We start from the raw sequence: 23,127 nt of genomic DNA on the forward strand, positions 1-23,127 counted from the left end.
TTTTCTTCCCCCCCCCCCTTATGTATGAAACAGGTCCCTGTTTCTTTACATGTCTTATAATATTTTGGTTAAAAATTGGGAATTTTAAGTAATACATTTTACCATCTCAGGAAACTATTCTTCTCTGTCCCTAACTGTAGTGATTGGTGGGATGTGTTTGTTTTGCATATTTAATTTTTTTATTATTACTTTGACTATTTCAGTGAAATTTATTTCCCACTCAGGATGCAGTCTCTGATATCACCTCTCACAGGGTATAGCCCTGGTCATGTGCACAGTCACCCTGGGATAACAGTGGCTTTCTAAGGGCACTCTTCGATTGTCCATTTACCATACCTATTGAGTTGTGTGCCCCGGTTGGTATCACTCAGCAGTTAGCATGCACTGATTTTATTGTTTTTAAAAAGGGCATTTGGCATGAATTTCTCCACAGAATTACTCAATAAAATTTTGTCCATTTTTCAAAAGTAGACTTTGAACTTTGTTCCAACTCTAAAAAAGTTCTTCTTAGCCATCCTTTTCCCCCAATTCTAGCTGACCTGTGTCAGCTACTCCCATGGAGCCATCATCTTTATCTGATTTGCTAGATAGTTTGCTATCTCCCATGGAGCCATTATCTTTATTTTGCTCCTCCCATGGAGCCATCATCTTCATCTTAATTAATTGCCACCAAAATCTCCATTGTTTGTGATACCACCTGTAGGTTTGAACTTCCCCATACTCTGTTGCAAATGAGACCAGTTCCATTGGGAAGAATAACATGGCCCTTTGTTCTTCAAGCCTGCCATTTGTCCTGGGCAGAATCTCTGCATTGCTCTTGAGCTGAAGATGGGACGCTGCACCACTTCTCTCAGAGTTACAGTTCTGCTTTACTAGTGTCTTTCTAGGTGGGTGTGGTTGCCTTTGATTTTCTTGATTTGGTACCTCTGCCTTGTGAGTGATCTGGATGAAAGCAGTTGTAGTCCAGAATTCTTCATCTGTTCACCTTTTTGCGTGTATTACTCCTGTTTTTAATACTGTACCTGTTGTTCTCAAGGTAAGAATTAGTCTAATTCAGTCTCTTCAGAGAATAACCCTCCAGTGTTCTGTTGCAAGGATGAGGATGTTTAGCTTTTCTTTTCAACCAATACAGTTTATATCCCCACCCTATCTTATTTCCACTCCTACTCCTTTCAGTGCTATGCAGTAATCTTCAGTTTTTGAGACTTTCCAGGATTTTGGTGTTGTATACATGTGTTTTGGCTCTGTTCTGAGGGCTTCCAAGTACAATTTGGGCTTCATTCATATCAGTTTATTTTAATAGTGCCCCCTGGAGTTGTGCAGTGCACAATCTACATGCTTAAAATGCAGCAGCCTCCATCATCACCCCTCTCATCTCCTTTAATCCTTGCCTTAGAAGGTTTTACTCCCTTAGTACTATAAAGGGCTAATTTAGTGAACACTCATTTATTGCTTCTTTGCTTCTAAAGTTTTGTTGACATCCTTTTTCTGTTTTAGTCTTCTTTCTTATTCTCTTTCTTCTTGTGGGATTGTGTCTTTCTTATCTTCATTTCATTGAGGATTTTGAAAAGTATAGAGGTGAAAGGGAGTGATTAATCGCTGTGTTTAACAGAGAGATCTTCTTGACCTGACATGTGCCAGGCACTATGCTGCATTTTCCTTTTTCATTCTTATAGTGTTGAACTTGTATTCAACAATACCAAAGTTATTGGTGCCTTGTATGGTCTAGGAATAATATAAGGATTTGAGGGGACAATATTTGTCCTTTAAAGGGAAGGAAACCTCTACCCTCAATTTCCAAATAGATTTAGTCACAATAGATTTAGTCTTACCTACTAAATGTGCAGAAATTGCTAAAAGTTATGAATTCCCTGTACAAAGAGTGTTTCTTTATTCATGCTGCCTCACTGTTCTAACCCAATTGCTATTTCCATCTTATTGTGTTTGTCTTACATAGGAGTGTAATACACTTATACAGTTTATATGTATATTGTCCTTTCATTATATATTCATTTTTTTTTTTTACTCTTCTACTCTAGACATGAAAAACCTCATTACTAGATATCTGTTAATTGCATTTTACTCTGGCCCTTTTCATAAATTTGCTTAATTTTTTTCCCCTCAAGCATAGGTTTCCAAGGTTGCAATTAAATGAATTGAGCCAGGCAAAGACCTGGTATGGGTTAGCTTATTATTAATAAATTTAGCATGCCATCCTCACTGTAGAATCAAATGCAAAACACTAAACTAAGATGTATAAACCACAGAAGAGTTTGGCTTCACCAATCCAAAGCACCTAGCACTTGCAGCTTTCTCTCCCTTATCTCTTCCTATACTGGTCCAAATCTCACCATTTATATGATGCTCTACAAATTGTAAAGCATGTTTACACTCACTGAATTTATTAATATTCATAAAATCTTATAAAGACATTTTCTAGGTAGAATGCCAAGGCTTAGAAAGGTTAACAATCTAGTCAATAGTTAAATATCTGGTAAGAGATACCACAAATAGATGTATGTTTTCTACCTTTAAGTCTAAAGTGCATTTCAAGATACCATGTGTAGCCAATCTCTTCTTTTATATAAAGAAAAGATGGAAGTTAAAATTACTGTATTTTATTGATGGAGACGTTGTTGATGATTTATAATGGCAATAATATAACTGCCAACCTATAATGGGTATTTACAATGTGTCAGACACTAAGAACTTCTATTGAATCTTTATGTTCAAAACTCACAGCATACCTATGAAGTTAGGGATGTCACTATCCTTATATTGTTCTAAGAGGAAAACCCCACACAAGCATGTGTTGTCTTATCTTCTCATATTCTTTTATAACTAAAACTGAGGTAAATAATTGTTTTTATTGTACAAACCCTTCAGATTAGAGGGTGATTATTTAGCAAATTTTCTCAGTGTATATGGAAACAACGTCTACCTTTTCATAACATAAATTAAATTAATCTCTTCTTATTTCACTGTGCCTTGGTAACTAGATTTTAATTTTCTATTTAATAAAAACTTTTAAAGTTTTACATATTTGATTTGAGAATGCTGAACACCGTTTATAGTAAAGAGTTTCAAAAGAAATCAGAACCTAAAGTTCCTAAATTGTTAGAAATGGTTTTATTTGAAGATCCAAAATAAATAGTTCTTTATTTTCTGTTAGCCAACAAGTTGAGATAGTTGGAAAACCTTTTCTGAGTAAACCCTTGGTTTGCCCCATAATATAAAATGGAAAAACTCTAAGCATTGGTGTAGTACGCTCTCAAGTTGTTGTTACTTTGGTCTAGCTTTTGTTTATACATTTCAGAGCATATATTTATATATTTCAAGGCATATCTCAAAGTTGTATTCCCAGTATAGATGGAGAAATATGGAAAAACAGTATGAAAAGCAGAGCAATAAAATCCCTTTTCCAGACAGTAAATAAGAGAATAAAAGAATATTTGTCCAGAGAGACATGCACTCTTAATCTTCTGATGTAGAGGTAATACAGATCATGTCCACACATGTTCAATTGAGACTTAGTTATAAGGCCCTAACCAAATGAAAGGAGAGCAAAGGTTACTCTGGCTGTGTAACCACTTCTTAGAAACATCTAAGCAGTATAGAGAGAAGGGTTAAAAAATACACACACACACACACATTTATAAATATAAACATAGTATATAAATATATAATTTATATATACATTTTGTGTTATATATTATATATTAAATTTATATATAAATTAATTGATACATACCTAATTTATATTTATTTTTGAGAGAGAGAGTATATGAGAGCAGGGGGAAGGGTAAAGGGAGAGAGAATTCCAAGCAGCGCCCCCTATGCCAAGCATGGAACCCAATGCCAGGCTTGATCCTGTGACCTGGAGACTATGACCTGAGCTGAAAGCAAGAGTGCAATGCCCAACTAACTGAGCCACCCAGGCACCCTGTGAAAATATTTATTAAACAGGATAGCTACGTTTGCCATATAAACTGATGTCAGCAGGCATTTGTCTCATTAAATTGCTGATTATCTATAAATGGAATAATATCCAACTACCAAAAAGGATGTTGAGTGCACATGTACACACACACACACAAATATTATTAAAAAGAAAAAAATATATAATCTATTACAGACCCCAGACTCAATTCACAGAATATTTTTCCAAACCACATGAGAGCCCAAGCTTCCATCTCATAATGGTACACCTAAATTATAGAGAATTTTGCTTTTCCTTATTGAAAGAGTAGTTAATCTTTATGCAACATTAATATGCAAAATTAAAATTATGAAATGGCAGCTTTTTCATATCCATTTATTAAATAAGATGGATACATATACATACACATATACACACATATTTATATACACATAGATATATATATTCCTTCTCAAAACTCAATAAGAAAACAAACAACCTAATAAAAAGTGGATAAAGGTTTGAACAGACACATCACCAAAAATATATGAAAAATATGTGAAAATACATGAAAAATATACCAAAATATATGAAAAGATGTTCAATATCATTAGTCATTAGGAAAAGCAAATTAAAACCACAATAAGGTACAATTACATACCTAATAAAGTGACTAAAAATTAAAATTAAATTAAAAGCTGATGAAAACTAGTATTGGGCAGAAGGCCAAGCAGCTGATGATTGCTATATTGGTAGTGAAAATGCAAAGTGGAGCAACTACATGGGGAAACAATTTCATAGTTTCTTATAAAGTAAAACATTATTTTACCATACAGACCAAGAATCTCAGATTTACTCAAATGAAATGATAACATATTTACATAAAATTGCATATGAACGTTTTTGCCAATTTTATTCAACTCTAGAAGTGACTTAAATATCTGTCACTTGTGAAATGCGTAAACAAACTGAGATACATTCATACAATGGAATACTATTCAGCAATACTGAAAAGATAATTTGAGTCTCAAATACTTTATGCTAACTAAAGATGCTACAGGCTGGATGATTCCATTTATAGCACATGCTAGAAAAGGCAGAATTAGTAAGATGGAAAAAGACCGGTGATTGCCAAATCTGGCAGTGGGGAAATGAACTGGCTATAGAAGGGCACAGGAAAATATCTTGGGATAATGGTAGTGTTCTGTATCTTGATGGTGCTATTGGAAAGACAATATGTATTTTTCAAAACTCACAGAACTGTACATAGAAGGAATCATGTTTACTGTACATAAATGTATACCATAACAACAAAAATAGAACTAAAAGTAAAAAAATGCCTTAATGTTGTATCTTTACATATGAGAACACATAGAAAATTTGAAGCCAGGACTGTAGTTTAGCACTAAGCAAAGGATTCTGAAGAAATCCACATTAGTAGTCATAAGCAGCAGCCTAATCTCTGCAAGCCAGCTCACACTGCATTTTACTAGGCCAAGGAAACAGGGGTGAGAGGATGAATGATGTGACACAAATTATCACCATTCTAAATATGTCAAGCATACGTCCTGCTGACAAGAGGGACTGTCTGGCATGGTAAGTAGCTGCATCAGCTTTTCAATCTCTAAGTATAAAAAGTGAGTGAAATACTTTTTTAATGTGCTACATAAGGAAATGGTTTTTTTCCTTAGAACTATGATTATGGTTGTTGGTTAAAAGGCATTTTTGTATAAGCCAAATTCAAGGAGTGATTTGATTACTAAAATTGAGAATTAAACACTGTCTCATTTTTTAAAATAATGTCTCAGATAACTTCTGTATTTAGAAAGCACCTATAATTTTTGGTCTTTCCAAAGAGTTCATAAAAGTTCTAATTTCCTATCAAGGAGAAACATGTAACCTAGAAACACATGAATAAAATAGCACAGTTGTTTTCTCACTGTCCTGCTAATATAATACATCAATGTGGATTGTGATCAACATGAATTGTTCAATTATAGGTCATAAAGGCAGCCAGCATAATTGCTATTGACCACACCTTGGATTGAGCCAATGGCTACACATATAAGACTGCAAACAGTGGTTCTCTTTTTTAAAAATATTTATATAAACTAAACTGATGAGGGGGAAATCCTCCTAATAGTAATAACTTGTAATTTTTGGAATCTGGTTATCCACTTCAAATCGCCTTTTCTACTGTCCTGTTTTTACTCTAAGACAGGTTAGCAAAATTTATTTGTATGTGTTTCCTAAATCATAAACCTGTATACATTTGTGGAAATGTGTTCTAAATCCCAATGCTGTTAAAAAAAGCATAACAGCTCCTTAAGACCTTGCAGATTAGCATAAGTATTTGGCAAAAATGTCTTGTTTCATTTATTAATTGGTCTGTGCTCATGTAGCAAATTAAAGGTGCATGCACAGTGCTCCAGAAGAGTAATATTCATATTTTATAGAAACCAGTTAGCCAGTATAGAAAAATCTTCATTTCTTATGGTTAGTATTTCCCTGTTAGAGATCTTTCATTTGGGTAAAGATTTTAGGAGAATTTACCAAAAAATGAAAGTACCTCCATCAAAAGGTATCAAATGATACACAAGTCTTTTGGGGGGCAAAACTATAACTATGAATCATGTAACACCCAAAATTAAAGACCCAAAAATAAAAGAGAAAATCATTCTATCATAAAAAGAAACACCTCCAAATTGCTTAAAACTTATATAAATTATGGAAGAATACTGACTGTAGGTATAGCTTAAATGGTAACATGATAAAAAATAATAATGCAAAGAATTACATGCGTCAGGCAATATTTTAAGGACTTTGCATGATTTACCTCATTTAAGCCTCATAACAACCCTGAGGTAGTTTCTATTACTTATCTCCATTTTAGAGACAAAGAAAAATAAATATAGAGAACTTAAGTCATCTGTCCATCACCATAATACTATGTAAAAACAACCCCGTTACCTCAGGGGTTGAATGCAACAAAAATCCAAATTTTCACTCATATCAACACCCAAATAGGTCATCAATGGATGCTTATTATTTCAGGCTCCCTCCAGTGTGTAGGCCTGTTGGCAGAAGGTTCTGTGAGCCTTCTGCTGGCTTCTTTGCATCCAGAGGGCTGACAAGTAAGTAAAGATAGAGTGGAAGATCATCAGAATGCTTTAGAGCCCAGTTCAGAAAGTAGCACACACTAATTTTGCATATATTGCATTATCTAGAAGTCAGATACTGAATACAAGTCAACTGAATACAAGTCAACTGGGAAGATTAATCTTTTTATTTGCTCAGGAAGAGGAAACAGGATTGATGAATATTAGTTTTGTTTTTTTTTTTCTTTTTGCCACACCCACATAACCTGAAATTAGTAAAGCCTGGGTTGGAGCTTAAGGCCTTAATTATAATACTCTACCATGACTTAGAAAAAAGAAAAAAGGTGGTGAAAGAGATACGAGATTTTCTATCCTTTTAGAATCCCTGTTGCCATTTATTAGTAATACAAATCTAGAAATATATTTCTTGAATCTATTTCTTGGTTAAAGAACGGTTTAGAAGCTGAGTACCTCAAAGTTACCCATTACTTGTAAGCTGTTCAGTTGCATTTGATGGAGAAGATACATTCACATTTTTATAATCTCCTATACAACTGAAAAAAAATCTTAAAAAAAGATCCCTTAAATACCAGAGAATGGAGTCGGTCTTTATTAGAGAGTCCCCATCAGTTGAATTAGATTTGACTCCTGAAATAATAGCTCCTCTCCTTTTAAAATATTTTATTTTTATTTATTTGACAGAGAGAGATCACAAGTAGGCAGAGAGGCAGGCAGAGAGAGGAAGGGAAGCAGGCTCCCTGCTGAGAGAAGAGCCCGATGTGAGGCTCAATCCCAGGATCCTGGGATCATGACCTGAGCTGAAGGCAGAGGCTTTAACCCACCGAGCCACTCAGGTGCCCCGCTCCTCTCCTTTCATTAAAAAAAGACACTTTTCTTTTATGATAATGCTGAGAAATATAGATCAAATACCATATTATATATCTGGATTCAGGGATGCCTGGGTGGCTCAGTTATTAAGCATCTGCCTTCTGACTCAGGTCCGGATCCCAGGATCCTGGGATCGAGCCGTGCCTTGGGCTCCCTGCTCAGTGGGGAGCCTGCTTCTCCTTCTCCTGTACCCCTGCTTTCTCTCTCTCTCTCTCTCTCATTCTCTCAAATAAATAAAATCTTTAAAAAAGTATAATTGGATTCAGTCTTTCATATTTCATTACCTTAGATGCTAGTGGTCTTCCTACTTCAACCTAAGATCCAAACCAATGGTAATGTTACATGAACCAATGAGCATGCTTCATGTAGAGCATTCTATCGATACTGATAATTCAAGTACAGAATTTCTGTTCTACCCAAATAAGCTTTCTAACAAAATTAATCTGATGCATTTTTAATTATCTACATAAACATTATTGTGTTACATGTAATTAAACATAAATGGTAAGCAGCTCTAATAGATAACTTACAGTAATTAGTATTGCTTTCCCAGAGTTAAGCCAAATTTTAAATTTTGTTCTTCATGTTGTTAGTTCTTCATAATTCTTCATGATCTGATAGAAGAATCACAATTTACCATTTCACCTGCTTTCAATCTCTTTGCATATACACACGAGCTCTCATTTGATGAACCACAAGCTGCGTTGCCCTTTTCTGTTTTGTTATTTTCAGTTACTAGACCCCACTTAACATTCAAAACCATGTGTGGTCTAGTCCTTCATATCCAGTTTTTCCCCATTTTCTGTCATTTTTCCATAATTCTCCCCATCACTATCCCCATGCTGGTAACATTTTCACCACCAATTCCAGATATTTCAAGATTGGAGAGAGTAGAAAGATGAAACCAATGGTCTGTGGATTTTGTACTTTGAATTGAGAGGGAAAACTAAGAAGTGGGCTATAGAAATTATATGGAAAAATATAATATATTTAAGCTACTAAGCTAAAATGCCTGCCTTAAAGTACAGGGTAAATAAATTAAGTCAAACCCCTACATTTATTCTCTATCTCATAATATATTTAATTATTTTCTATGAGAAAACTTTCCTATTTCCTCTTTATGTCCCACCCCTTATTACTATGTTTATCATTATCTTCTCTGTTCCACTGAAACCTTTTTTATTTTAATTTATTTTTATTTTTGTTTTTTAAGATTTTATTTATTTATTTGACAGAGATCACAAGTAGGCAGAGAGGCAGGCAGAGAGAGAGAGGGAAGCAGGCTCCCCGCTGAGCAGAGAGCCCGATGCGGGACTTGATCTCAGGACCCTGAGATCATGACCTGAGCCGAAGTCAGCAGCTTAACCCACTGAGCCACCCAGGCGCACACTGAAACCTTTTTTAAAGGTTATTTGATCCTATTAGGAAATGCAATGCATTTTATGGGCTCCATTCAAGAATATTTCATAAGGATTTAACATTTATTGCTCTACTTACTTCCATGAACTCTTCTTCCTCCTCAGATTTTGTGAAGCTTTTCTGCTTCTTCCATCTATATATTGATTATTTCTCACTTTTGTTGTTGATGGTTCTTCTTCTACTTGCCTTTCACATATAAAAGTTCTCCGGGGCTTATTTGTGTTACAAATATTCCTTATAAGGGATGATTCTTTCCTTTTCAGGCTTTAATTACCTACTTTATGTCTGTGACTTCCAAAGCTACATCTCCAGTCCAGACTTCTCTTCTTAGATAGACTCAAATTCTCAACTCTCTCCTGGCCATTTTTGTCAACATTTGAAACTAAACAGTCAAAGACAAATTTAGTATTTCCCTCCAAACTTCTAATCCTCTTGTTATTCTTTTTTTTTTTTTTAAGATTTTTTATTTATTTATTTGACAGAGAGAGATCACAAGTAGACGGAGAGGCAGGCAGAGAGAGAGAGAGAGGGAAGCAGGCTTCTTGCTAAGCAGAGAGCCCGATGTGGGACTCGATCCCAGGACCCTGAGATCATGACCTGAGTTGAAGGCAGCGGCCCAACCCACCGAGCCACCCAGGCGCCCCATCCTCTTGTTATTCTTAATTCATTTTATTGGTACTATTAACTCACTGTCATTATGCTTTCACCAAGTGTTTGGCCATCCACTCTTCTAAATCTTCATAATCTTAACTTGTGCCATTGCCATGTCTAGTCTTTTAGATAGCTTTTCTTCCTTCATGATATGTCAATCATCTTTATCCCTGTTGTTAGGTACTAATGAACACTTCTGTCCTCAATTACTAGTAGTGACTCTCATTATCAAAACAGAAAAGTCTACTTAATCTAAGAATTAATCTACTTTGACTTGTCCCCAAACAACAATTCCAGTCCCATTTTCTGCCACATCAAACACTGTGGGTTAGCCACACAATTATTTATTGTTATCCACATTTTTTGTAACATTTCCTGTCCTATTTATTTTCTCATAGTTTCTCATACTTTATCTGGAATACACTCTCACAAACTTTGTTTACTGAATTCTCCTTATTTCTAAATTTCTGCTTAAATTAAACTTTTTTTAAAGGATTTTATTTGTTTGAGAGAAAGAGAGAGTGAGCAGGTGAACATAAAGGCCGGGGGAGGGGCAGAGAAAGAGGGGGAAGCAGACTCCCCACTGAGCAAGGAGCCCAATGTGGGGCTTGATCCCAGGACAAGGCAGACGCTTAACCCACTGAGCCACCCAGGTGCCTCCAAATTAAACTTTTTTTCACAACTATTTCCCATATTATCTCTGCTCATTTCCAGTTTCTGGAGGATTCCTTCCCTTTCCAGCTCATGTCACTTCTATTTTTATTTAGCATATGTATTTTTCAGCTTTGAATTCTACTGTTGTTTACATTGTTATCCTTCCCACCTAACCCCACCCACTTCCACACTCATGTTGTTAATACCTTAATTTGTCTAAAGTAATTTTGCATTTGTAGAATCCCAGCAGAGTGCTTAGCATTGACTATGTGCTCAATCAATGTTGAGATAAAGTAGCATATATATTCAAAGCAATTTTGGACTGATTCCACCATAATCAAACAAGATTTGACAACTCAATTATCTAATCTGAAGATGTAAATGAACTATCTTTAGGACCTAGTTTAATTTAATGGACTAGAAATGACACCTGAGAGTGTTAATCCTCATCCTAGAGTTGAGCTATTTCATTCAGTCATTCATCCAATAAAAATTATAAAATGCTCTATCTATAGCACACTATTAAAACTAGAATGAAAAGTAAAAATAAAATACACCAGATTTCTAACCATCACCATATTGTACATTGGAATTAGAGGCATTATTAACAGCATGGGCTCTGTAGGCAGACTGACCTTGTTTTGAATGGCAGCTCTGTCATATATATTTGCTATATAAATCTTGGGATAATTATTAGCCATCAGTTCCCTCATCTGTAAAATGTAAATTACAATAATATCTGCAAGTTAGACTATTATGGGGTTTCAAAGAGATTGCATGTTTAAATAACTTGATATATGTTAGGTTTATAATTTGTAGCTATAGATACTAGTGAGGGAAACTAAAATGTAAATGGCTACCATAATATAAAGCAAAAATGCCATAATTTCCAAGGAACCATTTATTCTGTATTTTTTCTTAATAATGTATTTTTTATAGAATAAATTACTGGTCTTTGTACATTACATAAATACCAACATTGTATTGTTATATAATTAATGATGAGCCAAAATTCAAGCCTACACATCAGATATAGTTGATCTGCATATTGGTTGAATCTATGTCAAGGAAGCAGAAATTGTTCTGGGTATTTCAAGGAGAAATAAATTTAATATAAAGTATTGATTGTAATCAGAGCAGTGAAAATTAGAAATTTAAGAATGCATAACTAGCTTTTAAGTCATGGTACTGGTGTTTATGTTCTAGTGAAAGGGGATGCCATGATACTTGATGAGTTCACCAGTAGTAAATTGAGAGACAAGAGACAAAGACCATGATTTCTGCCTTGAGGCACTCCAACCTTATGTGATTGACTAGAATGGAAAGAACCCTGCAAAGGGGACTGTGAAACAGGAGGAACATCAAAAGTGTAGAGCTCTGGAAGCAACGCAATTGTGTATCAGAAAGTAGTTAACTGTCAAATACTGCTGACAGGTCAAGTAATATGAAGACTGAAAAAAGGTGATTGCACTTATCAACATCAAGATCATTGAAGGATTACTTTCCAGTGGCTAACTTCTATCTGTCTGCACAATCCCAACTCCATCTTTTGTACCTCTCCACTGATGATTGAGATATATATATATATATATATATATATATATATATATATATAATGTATTTCATTTTTATATATATTTTTAAATCATATATATATATATGTGTGTGTATATATATATATATATATATATATATATATAGTCCTTTTTTCCCTATTCAATATTACCTTTATATATACACCAGTTTTAATTTCCCTGTATCTCTGGGAAGTAGAGTTCTCTAATAAAGAGAACAAAATACACCCAGGAACAAATGAAATACACTTCCTCACCCACATCAAAGGATTATAGCCACCTTCCTGTCACCCTCCCATCCCTCTTATTTTGTATTCCTTTTTCTGTTTGTTTGTTTGTTTTTGTTTTTCTGTTTTGTTTTGTCACTCTTTTACTTTGTTTTTGTTTTTGTACTTTATAAATCTTACTTTTGGGTCTCATTTTGGCTGATTTATTCATTTATTTATTTTCTTTTTGGTGGTGACTACCAATTGCTCTAAACCTTCCCTTGCCTAGATTGTGGTTGATGTTTTCAGCTACGCATCTCCTCAACCACAGCTCAACAGATTGACTAAGAGGAGGAGCCCCCAACAAAGAAAAGACCCAGAGACAATGGCCTCTTCAGCAGCTCTAATGGATATAGATCTAAGCAAGATGTCAGAAATAGACATCAGGGTAGCAGTTATGAAGACAATAGTTAGGCTGGAGAAAAATATTAATAGCAATATAGATTCACTGAGGGCAGAAATGAGAGTGGATCTGGCAGAACTTAAAAATACTATCCACAAGATACAATCTAATATAGATAGTCTAACAGGGTAAATGAAGAAGAAGAATGGATTAGTGATCTTGAAGACAATCTTATATAAAAGAAGGAGCAGAAGGAGGCCTGGAGCAAACAGGTTAAAATCCATGAAAAGAGAATTAGAGAAATAAATGATACCATGAAAAGTTCCAATGTCAGAATGATTGGGATCCTTGAGGGTGTGGAGAGAGAGACTAGAAGATATGTTTGACCAAATGCTAGCTGAGAACTTTCCTAATCTGGAGAATGAAACAAGCATTTGTACCCTTGAGGCAGGGAGAACACCCCCCACCCCCAGACTAAAGGATTGCAGCCTAATGCTGAGGCATGTAATAGAAAAAGTTGCATATCTGGGGCGCCTGGGTGGCTCAGTGGGTTAAGCCGCTGCCTTCGGCTCAGGTCATGATCTCAGAGTCCTGGGTTCAAGCCCCGCATTAGGCTCTCTGCTCAGCAGGGAGCCTGCTTCCTCCTCTCTCTCTGCCTGCCTCTCTGCCTGCTTGTGATCTCTCTCTGTCAAATAAATAAATAAAATCTTTAAAAAAAAAAAAAGAAAAAGTTGCATATCTTAGAACCAAGGAAACCATTTTAAGGGTAGTTAGGGTGAAGAGATTCCTTATGTACAGAGGGAGGAACATCAGAATAACATCAGACCTGGCCACAGAGACCTGGCAAGCTAGAAAGGGCTGGCAGGACATATTCAGGGCACTAAATGAGAAGCCAAGAATTCTTTATCTGTCAAGACTGTAATTCAGACTGGATGGAGAAATAAGGGTCTTCCAGGATGGGCAGAAACTGAAAGAATATGTGACCACCAAGCTGGCCCTGCAAGAAATATTAAGGGGGGGGGGTTCTATAAAAGGAGAAAGACCCAAGAGTGATATAGAATAGAAATATACAGAGACAATCTATAGAAACAAGGACTTCACAGGCAACATGATGACAATAAAATCATATCTTTTAGTAATCACTGTCAATGTTAATGGCCTAAATGCTCTCATAAAATGGCACAGGGTTGCAGATAAGGTAAAAAGACAGGACGCATCCATATGCTGTCTACAGAGACTCATTTTGAATCTAAAGATATATCCAGATGGAAAGTAAAGGAATGGAGAAGTATTTTTCACCTCAAAAGAAAGCTGGGATAGCAGTTATTATATCAGACAAATTAGATTTTAAGCTAAAAACTGTAGTTAGAGCTACAGAAGAACACTTTATCATTCTTAAAGGGTTTATCCAACAATATGATCCAACAGTTGTAAATACCTATGCCCCCAACATGGGAGCAACCAACTGCTAACCATAATAGACATATTGATTATAACACATTAATAGTAGGAGCCCTCAATACTCCACTCTCAGCAATAGACAGATCATTTAAGAAGAAAATCAATGAAGAAACAAGAGCTTTGAAAGACACAGTGGGCCAGATGGACCTCATAGACATATACAGAACATTCTAAAACAACAGAATACTCATTCTTCTCAAGCGCACATAGGACTTTCTTCAGAAATAGACCACATACTGGGTCAAAAATCAGGTCTCAACCAATACCAAGAGATTCAGATTATTCCCTGCATATTCTCAGACCAACTTTGAAACTGGAACTCAATCACAAGAAAAAGTTTGGAAAAAATTCAGACAGTTAGAAGCTAAAGATCATCCTGCTTAAGAATGTTCAGGTCAACCAGGAAATCAAAAAACTTGAACAATTCTTGGAAACCAATGAGAATGAAAACACATCTATCCAAAACCTATGGGATATGGCAAAGGTAGTCCTAAGTGGAAAATACATAGCCATCCAAGCCTCACTCAAAAAAAAAAAAAAAAAAAGAAAAGAAAAAAGAAAAATCCTGAATACACAAAGTGTCTTTACACCTTAAACATCTAGAGAATCAACAACAAATTAAGCCTAACCTATGTGCCAGAAGGGACATAAGATTAGAGCAGAGATCAATGAATTAGAAGTCAGAAATACAGTAGAACACATTAATAAAACTAAAAGCTGGCCCTTTAAAAGAAGTAATAAGATTGATACATCACTGGCCAAACTTATCCAAAAGACAAGAGAAAGAGCCCAAATTAATAAAATTATGAATGAAAGAGGAGAGATCATGACTAATACTAAGGAAATAAATAGAATTATCAGAAATTATTATCAACAGCTATATGACAATACATTTAGCAATCTGGAAGAAATGGAGGCATTCCTAGAAACTATAAACTACAAAGACTGAAACAGGAAGAAATTGATAACCTGAATAGAGCAATAACCAGTAACGAGATTGAAGCAGTGATCAAACACCTCCCAAAAACAATAGTCCAGGGTCTGATGGATTCTAGAGAACTCTATCAAATATTCAAATAAGAAATAATAGCTATTCTCCAGATGCTATTTCAAAAAATTGAAACAAAAGGAAAACTTTCAGACTCTTTCTATGAGGCCAGCATTGTCTTGATCCTGAAACCAAGAAAAGACCCCACCAAAAAGGAGAATTTCAGATCAATATCTGTGATGAATATGGACGCCAAAATTCTCAATAGGATCCTAGCTAATAGGATCCAACAGTACATTAAAAAGATTATCCACCACAAACAAGTATGGGATTTATCCGTGGGATGCAACGGATCCGTGGGATGCAATGTTTTGTTCAACGTTCACAAATCAATCAATGTGATAGAACATATAAATAAGAGAAGAGACAAGAACCTTATATAATAAGAGAAGAGACAATCCCTTGCAATAGATGCAGAAAAAGCTTTGACAAAATACAGCATCCTTTCCTGATTAAAACTCTTCAGAGTACAGGGATAGAGGGAACATTTCTCAACTTCATAAAATCCATCTATGAAAAACCCACAGTGAATATCATTCCCAATAGGGAAAAGATGAGAGCCTTTCCATTGAGATCAGGAACATGAAAAGGATGCCCACTCTCACCACTGTTGTTCAACATAATACTAGAAATCCTAGTAACAGCAATCAGAAAAAAAAAAGAAATAAATATATTCAAATTGGCAAAGAAGAAGTCAACTCACTCTTTACAGGTGACATGATTCTCTATGTGGAAAACCCATACTCATACAGCAATTCAGTAAATGTGGCAGAATACAAAATCAATACACAGAAATCAGTTGCTTTCTTATACACTAACAATATAACTATAGAAAGAGAAATTAGAAAATAGATTCAATTTACAATAGCACCGGAAACCATAAGATACCTTGGAATAAACCCAGCCAAAAAGGTAAAGGATTTATACTCTAGGAACTACAGAACATGCATGAAAGAAATTGAAGAAGACACAAAAAGATGGAAAAACATTCCATGCTCATGATGGGAAGAATAAACATTGTTAAAATGTCTATGCTGCCGGAGCAATCTATACTTTCAACGTCATCCCAATCAAAATAACAATCTCATTTTTCAAAGCACTGGAACAAACAATCCCAAAATTTGTATGGAATCAAAAAATACCCCGAATCGCCAAGGAAATGTCAAAAAATAAAAACAAAGCTGAGGGCATCACGTTGCCTGATTTCAAGCTATATTACAAAACTGGTGATCACTAAAACATCATGGTACTGGCACAAAAATAGACACATAGGCCAGTGGAACAGAATAGAGAGAGCCCAGATATGGACCCTCCTCTAGGTCAACTATTCTTTGACAAAGCAGGAAAAAATATCCAAGGGAAAAAAAGACAGTCTCTTCAATAAATGGTGCTGAGAAAATTGAAGAGCTATATATAGAAGAATGAAACTTGACCATTCTCTTACACCATACACAAAGATAAACTCAAAATGGATGAAAGACCACAATGTGAGATAGCAATCCATCAAAATCCTAGAGGAGAACATAGGCAGTAACCACTTTGACATTGGCCACAGCAACTTCTTTCAAGACTCATCTCCAAAGGCAAGGGAAACAAAAACAAAAATGAACTCTTGGGACTTCATTAAGATAAAAACTTCTGCACAGCAGAAGCAGTCAGCAAAACAAAGAGACAAACCACTGAATGGGAGAAGATATTTGCAAATGATACTACAGACAAAGGACTGATATCTAAGATCTATAAAGAACTTCTCAATCTCAACATCCAAAAAAACCCCCAAAAAAGTCATAAAATAAGCAAAGAACATGAACAGACACTTCTTAAAAGAAGATATACAAATGGCTAACAGACACATGAAAAAAAAGAGTTCATTATCATTAACCATCAGGGAAATTAAAATCAAAACCACATCAAGATACCACCTTACGGGGCACCTGGGTGGCTCAGTGGTTTAGGCCTCTGCCTTTGGCTCAGATCATGATCTCAGGGTTCTGGGATCAAGCCCCTCATCGGGCTCTCTGCTCAGCGGGGAGCCTGCTTCCCTCTCTCTCTCTGCCTGCCTCTCTGCCTACTTATGATCTCTCTCTGTCAAATAAATAAATTCTTTAAAAAAAAAAAAGATACCACCTTACACCAGTTAGAATGGCAAAAATTGACAAGGCAGGAAAAAACAAATGTTGGAGAGGATGTGGACAAAGGGGAACCCTCCTATACTGTTGGTGGGAATACAAGTGGGTACAGCCACTTTTGAAAACAGTGTGGAGGTTCCTCAAAAAATTAAAAATAGAGCTACCCTATGACCAGCAATAGCACTACTGGGTATTTACCCCGAAGATACAGATAGAGTGAAAAGGAGCACATGCACTGCAATGTTCATAGCAGCAATGTCCACAATAGCCAAACTGTGGAAAGAGCTGAGATGCCCTTCAACAGACAAATGGATAAAGAAAATGTGGTCCATATACACAATGGAATATTACTCAGACATCAAAAGGATGGATACCCAACTTCTGCATCAACATGGATGGGACTCGAGGAGATTAGGCTAAGTGAAATAAGTCAAGCAGAGAAAGTCAATTATCATATGGTTTCACTTATTTGTGGAACATAAGGAATAGCATGGAGGACATTAAGAGAAGGAAGGGAAAAATGAAGGGGGGGTAAACTGGAGTGGGAGATGAACATGAGAGACCATGGACTCTGGGAAACAAACTGAGAGAAGAGGGCAGAGGAAAGAAAGAAAGAAGGAAAGGGGGCAGGGGAAGGGTGAACCTAGTGATGGGTAGTAAGGAGGGCATAGATTGCATAGAGCACTGGGTATTATACACAAACAATGAATCATGGAATACTACATCAAAAACTAATGATGTTAAAAAAAAAAAACTAATGATGCACTGTATGGTGACTAACATAACATAAAAAGCATATTATATGTAAACAAATGGACATGACTGTATTCCAAAAAGTTTTGTCAAAAAGAGATGGGTTCTTGTTTGATAAAATATAAATTATTTAAGAAATGATAATGAGAGGAAGCAGAGAATAGTTGAGGAGATACCCTTGAATAGGTGAGAGGGGAGGGGATTTGTCTACAGGGATTGGAGTTAAGTTTTCATTATGAATTCAACCAAGTTTGAAAAACAAGTATATGCTGAAGTAGGTAAATGTGAAGAATAAATCTGTGGGAAAGCTCTTGTATTGCTTTTGTTATCTCAGGAAAAGTAGGAAGTAAGATCACAATATGTGAGTGGCCATTAGGAAGAAAATTTGGGGTTTTAAGAAGGGAAGATGCATGAAATAATTGCATGAAAGAGTTGAAAAATAATTGGGCTGAGAAAATACTTTATATAGTAAATAGCAAATTTTCAATTTGGAATGTTCTAGCTGTTCTTTTCCACATTGGACCATTCATATACTTTTATTATAATTTATATATATATATATATATATACACACACATATATATATATGTGTGTGTGTGTGTGTATACATATACACACATATATATATGTATTTTTCTCAAGCACTGGCTAAACTTTATCAACATATTTTGAATCATTTAACTTCAATCTTCAAAACTCTTATTTTTCTCCCCGGGGGAAAAAGAGATTGTTGCAGTCTATTAATACCTCTCTTTTCAGACAGCAAAATCAGTAACACATTTTATCCATATATTTTTCTAGTTTAGCAAACCTTATTCCTGTTAGAAATTATTTGTACAATGAATATGCTTCTGTCACTTCATCTCCATTTCATGCATTTATCATATTGAATTCTAATCTACTCTGAGGGTTTGCTAAACTTTTGCTTCAAAGATGTATCTTCTCTGAAAGAGTTCAGATATAATGAAATATATTATGTCCAGTATTTGTTTAATATTTTGTCACCAATGAAATATAAATTATTGAAATGGAATATATTCACATTGATTGCCATGAAGTTTACACATGGATTATAAATCAAAACAAGTCCTTAAAAGATAGAAAATCAATTGATGTGTCAGATAAAAAATGTATAAATGTTGAAATCAACCACTGAATGGACATTTTTCCTCTTGAAATAATTTAATATACCAGAATTTGAAAAGATTTGTGTCTTTGAATGCACATAATAAGGTAAAAGTGAAAGACCGAACATTTGAAATTTTGTTAACAATACTTCAAACAAATACAAGCCAACATATTTTAGAGCGAATAGTTCTTTGTTCTCTCAACCAATCACAGAAATTTTCAAGGAGACCAATCACAACTGTAATCTTGTGGTTATGCCCTGAGTAAATATTAACAATATTTAAATTTATATAGGACACATGTGTACACAGTTATATTAACATAGTGTCTTTGTTTTTCTTCTCCAGAACTGTTATCCAATTGTCAGCAGTTGAATTGTCAGTATAAATGTGCAATGGTCAGAAATAGTACAAGATGTTACTGTGAGGATGGATTTGAAGTAAAAGAAGATGGGAGAAGCTGTAGAGGTAAGTATGACATGTGATTTTTTTTTTATAAAACCTTACTTTACAGAAATTAATCAAGTATCTTTGAACACCTATCATGTGTTTCATACAGAGGTTAAGCTAACTTTTTTTTTGTTTGTTTCTTGAGATTTAAAAGATGATACTCCTACATAAATCATACACATAAACATAATAGATATGCATTTTACCAGTCAGTTTTCAATTCATATTTCAATAATATCAAATATGGGAAATGTCAAAAATGGGAAGTGGTTTGGGTTAACCATGAAATTATTGAATTTAACAGTTTTAACCTCCTAGATGTTTTCTGGCAGTTATACAGCTGCAGTGTAGTAGACATTTGTTATTAACTAAGTTAGGTTAATAATATTGTGCAATGTTCTTTACAATTTTTCCATTTTTTGCATTGGTAATTCTGGCAGTTGGCATTTTGCCAACAGCAGTAATGAACATAAAAATATTTATGTGTATTTTTAATGTCTTAATTCTTGCTTTTGTGAAAGCTCCACAGGACATGTTTACCCTCTGAAATGACTCCACTCTGCCATACTGAACAATTCTAGGTTACTTCTCCATTCTATTAACATCTATTATATATATGTTAGTATATGTATATAAATCTGTAATATAAGTAATACATTATTTTGTATAGTACTTAGAATCTATATATAGAAACATAAAATATAGAATCTATACATAAAATCAAAGAATATCTGCATTGCTAGAGCCACTAATAACAGACTATTTTACAAAGAAACTGGTGCTTTGCCAATTGCTTTAAACCTTTTCTTTAATATTATCATTTTTACATAGAAACAGAATCTTAAGGTTGAAAGAGTTCTCAGAGAGAATATTGTTCAAACTCTAATGACAAAAGTGAGAAAAGTGAGACCCTGATAAATTAAGTAACTTACTTAAGTCCTACACATCTTCTTAGTAATAGACTTGGGACTAAAGCTCAATTCTGCAGAGTCCACTTATTTTTGTCTTGAAGAGGTTCATTGCTTTTTAATGTACATCTGGGGTTTGAATTTTTCATTTGTTGTTTGTTTTCTGCATAGTACAAATATTATAGAAACATTTATTATTAAGTGTTTGTTAGACTTGGAGGTTATTTAATCTGACAATAAGTGGATCAAGCTGGTTTATTTATTTGACTCACACCAATTTTATTTTATTTATTTATTTATTTATTTATTTATTTATTTATTTTTAAGATTTTATTTATTTATTTGTCAGAGAGAGAGAGGGAGAGAGAGTGAGCACAGGCAGACAGAATGGCAGGCAGAGGTAGAGGGAGAAGCAGGCTCCCTGCCGAGCAAGGAGCCCGATGTGGGACTCGATTCCAGGACGCTGGGATCATGACCTGAGCCGAAGGCAGCTGCTTAACCAACTGAGCCACCCAGGCGTCCCAACTCACATCAATTTTAAACCAACATTTAAAAATCAGAATATTCCACACAAAAGCTCAGACTTTTTTTTTTTTTTTTCAGATAGAAGACCTGGCAACATTAGACACCTTATAAACCCAAAAGTCAGCCATATATGAATAGTACTTCTGTATACACTCACACTTGCATGCAATTTCCAGTTCAAAACAGCTCTTTCAATTCACACAGGGGAGGCTAAAATACCTATACAGTATCCTTACCCTTTTACTACAACTGACTCTTATAGGAGTCAAGATTTTCAGCTCTTGTTACAATGGATCTCTTTCTCCCCACTCTCGTAATTAAATCCATAAAGGTAATCATAATCAATATCTTCTTTTGACTATTGATAAGGAGTTACGCATCGATCAGTATGGAAGGTCACTACTGAAAGAGGAGCTCTTTTTACTTTATCTGCCACCCTGGATGACCAGAACTGAGCATCATTAATGCTTTCCTGAAGCCATATTTCCAGGGTAGTTTCTGTTCTCAGAGGGGGAAAGAAGGCAGCATTATAAGTAATGACATTCCTATTCCTTTGTGGCCAATTTTGTGGAGTTACATGAATGTCATATCAGTGCATTCTGGCTAAAAAGAACAACAACAACAACAACAACAACAACAAAAATCATTACTCATATTGCTCTCCTGGATAGCATAATCATGTCAGAAAAGCTAAAATAGGAATCAATAAAATTAAACCTGAAAAATCTGTGAAAAAGAAGAAGAATCATTTCTGCCACTAGGGGCTGGATTTTACCAAATGCAAGATTTAATTTCTTTCATTATCACTGTAAACTTAACTTCAAAAAGTATTCTTTTTATTCCGAAAGCAACTTACTTCAAACAAATCATCCACGAATGCAAGCTGTTATAGAAGCCAAAGGAATCTGAGAAAAGTGCAAATTAATGCCATACAAATGCATAGTTTCCCAATTTAAATGTCCCCTTAACTACTCAGGAATATTTTTGCTTTTCCTTAGTAAACTCTTTTCTTAGCTCAGTGTTCAGAGAGTGGGCTGAGAGTTCCAACCCTTTAATCATCCGTTTGGTCTTTCTGGTGAGGAGCTCCCCCAACCCCCATCCTGGCATCATCTAGTGGCCTCACCCTGAGTCACCTCATTGACACAGACTAAGGTATATTCCAAATGGGCTCATAAATAACAAAAGACACTCCTATAACTCAGAAAATTGCAAGGGCTTTAGGAACTCTGTGCCAGAAACTGAGGATAAAGACCAAATGCATATTTTTATTATAACACTTATTCCTATTTTAGTATAGCACCATTCATTTCCATCTATCCAGTTTTTACATGTTGTCTCTTCTAGTTCTTAAACATTTCAGTCCATTCTCTCTTCTCCATCTGCACTACCACTGACTTAGTTCAAATTTTAATGGAATTAAAATATAGTTTCTTGCGTGAAATTAGCACATAACTAATTTTCCAGGATCTCTTCTCTACTTTCACCAGTCCATTTTTTATTTGTATTATAAAGTTCATACAATTAATGCTTTCACAATGCCTACATACAATGTACAGCCCTTTACTTTAGCATACAAATAACTTCATTATCTGGCCCCAAAACTACTTTCTCAGTGCCATCTCTTATCTCCTCGCTTATCCACCCTTATTCCACTTGACCCTTTTTACTTCTTTGAAATCCCTACTATGTCATCCCAATATCATTTCACATGCTATTTTAACTGGAATGCCCCTTTCCATCTTATCCCTTCTTATTGAATCTGAGAAAATCCAAATCATCCTTTAAATCCAAGTCAGTATTCAGCCTTCACTTAATATTCTCCCTCTGATTCCAAGCAGGTTCACTTCTCTGTGTTTTTCTCATAACCAGAGTATGCCCCTATTACAAGGAAATGCATAGAATTGCAATTATATT

At 35.0% G+C, this 23,127-nt stretch overlaps 1 protein-coding gene across 1 annotated transcript in view; it reads left to right on the forward strand.

The window, feature by feature from the left end:
* The window catches only part of LRP1B (LDL receptor related protein 1B), a 1,982,574-nt gene that overhangs the window by 883,198 nt on the left and 1,076,249 nt on the right, over window positions 1-23,127 (forward strand). Inside the window, 1 exon segment of the mRNA XM_047722477.1 lies at window positions 19,679-19,798. Within this exon segment, the coding sequence (XP_047578433.1) occupies window positions 19,679-19,798 (120 nt within the window).

This window comes from Lutra lutra, chromosome 3, assembly GCF_902655055.1.
Source record: "Lutra lutra chromosome 3, mLutLut1.2, whole genome shotgun sequence".
NCBI lineage: Eukaryota > Metazoa > Chordata > Mammalia > Carnivora > Mustelidae > Lutra > Lutra lutra.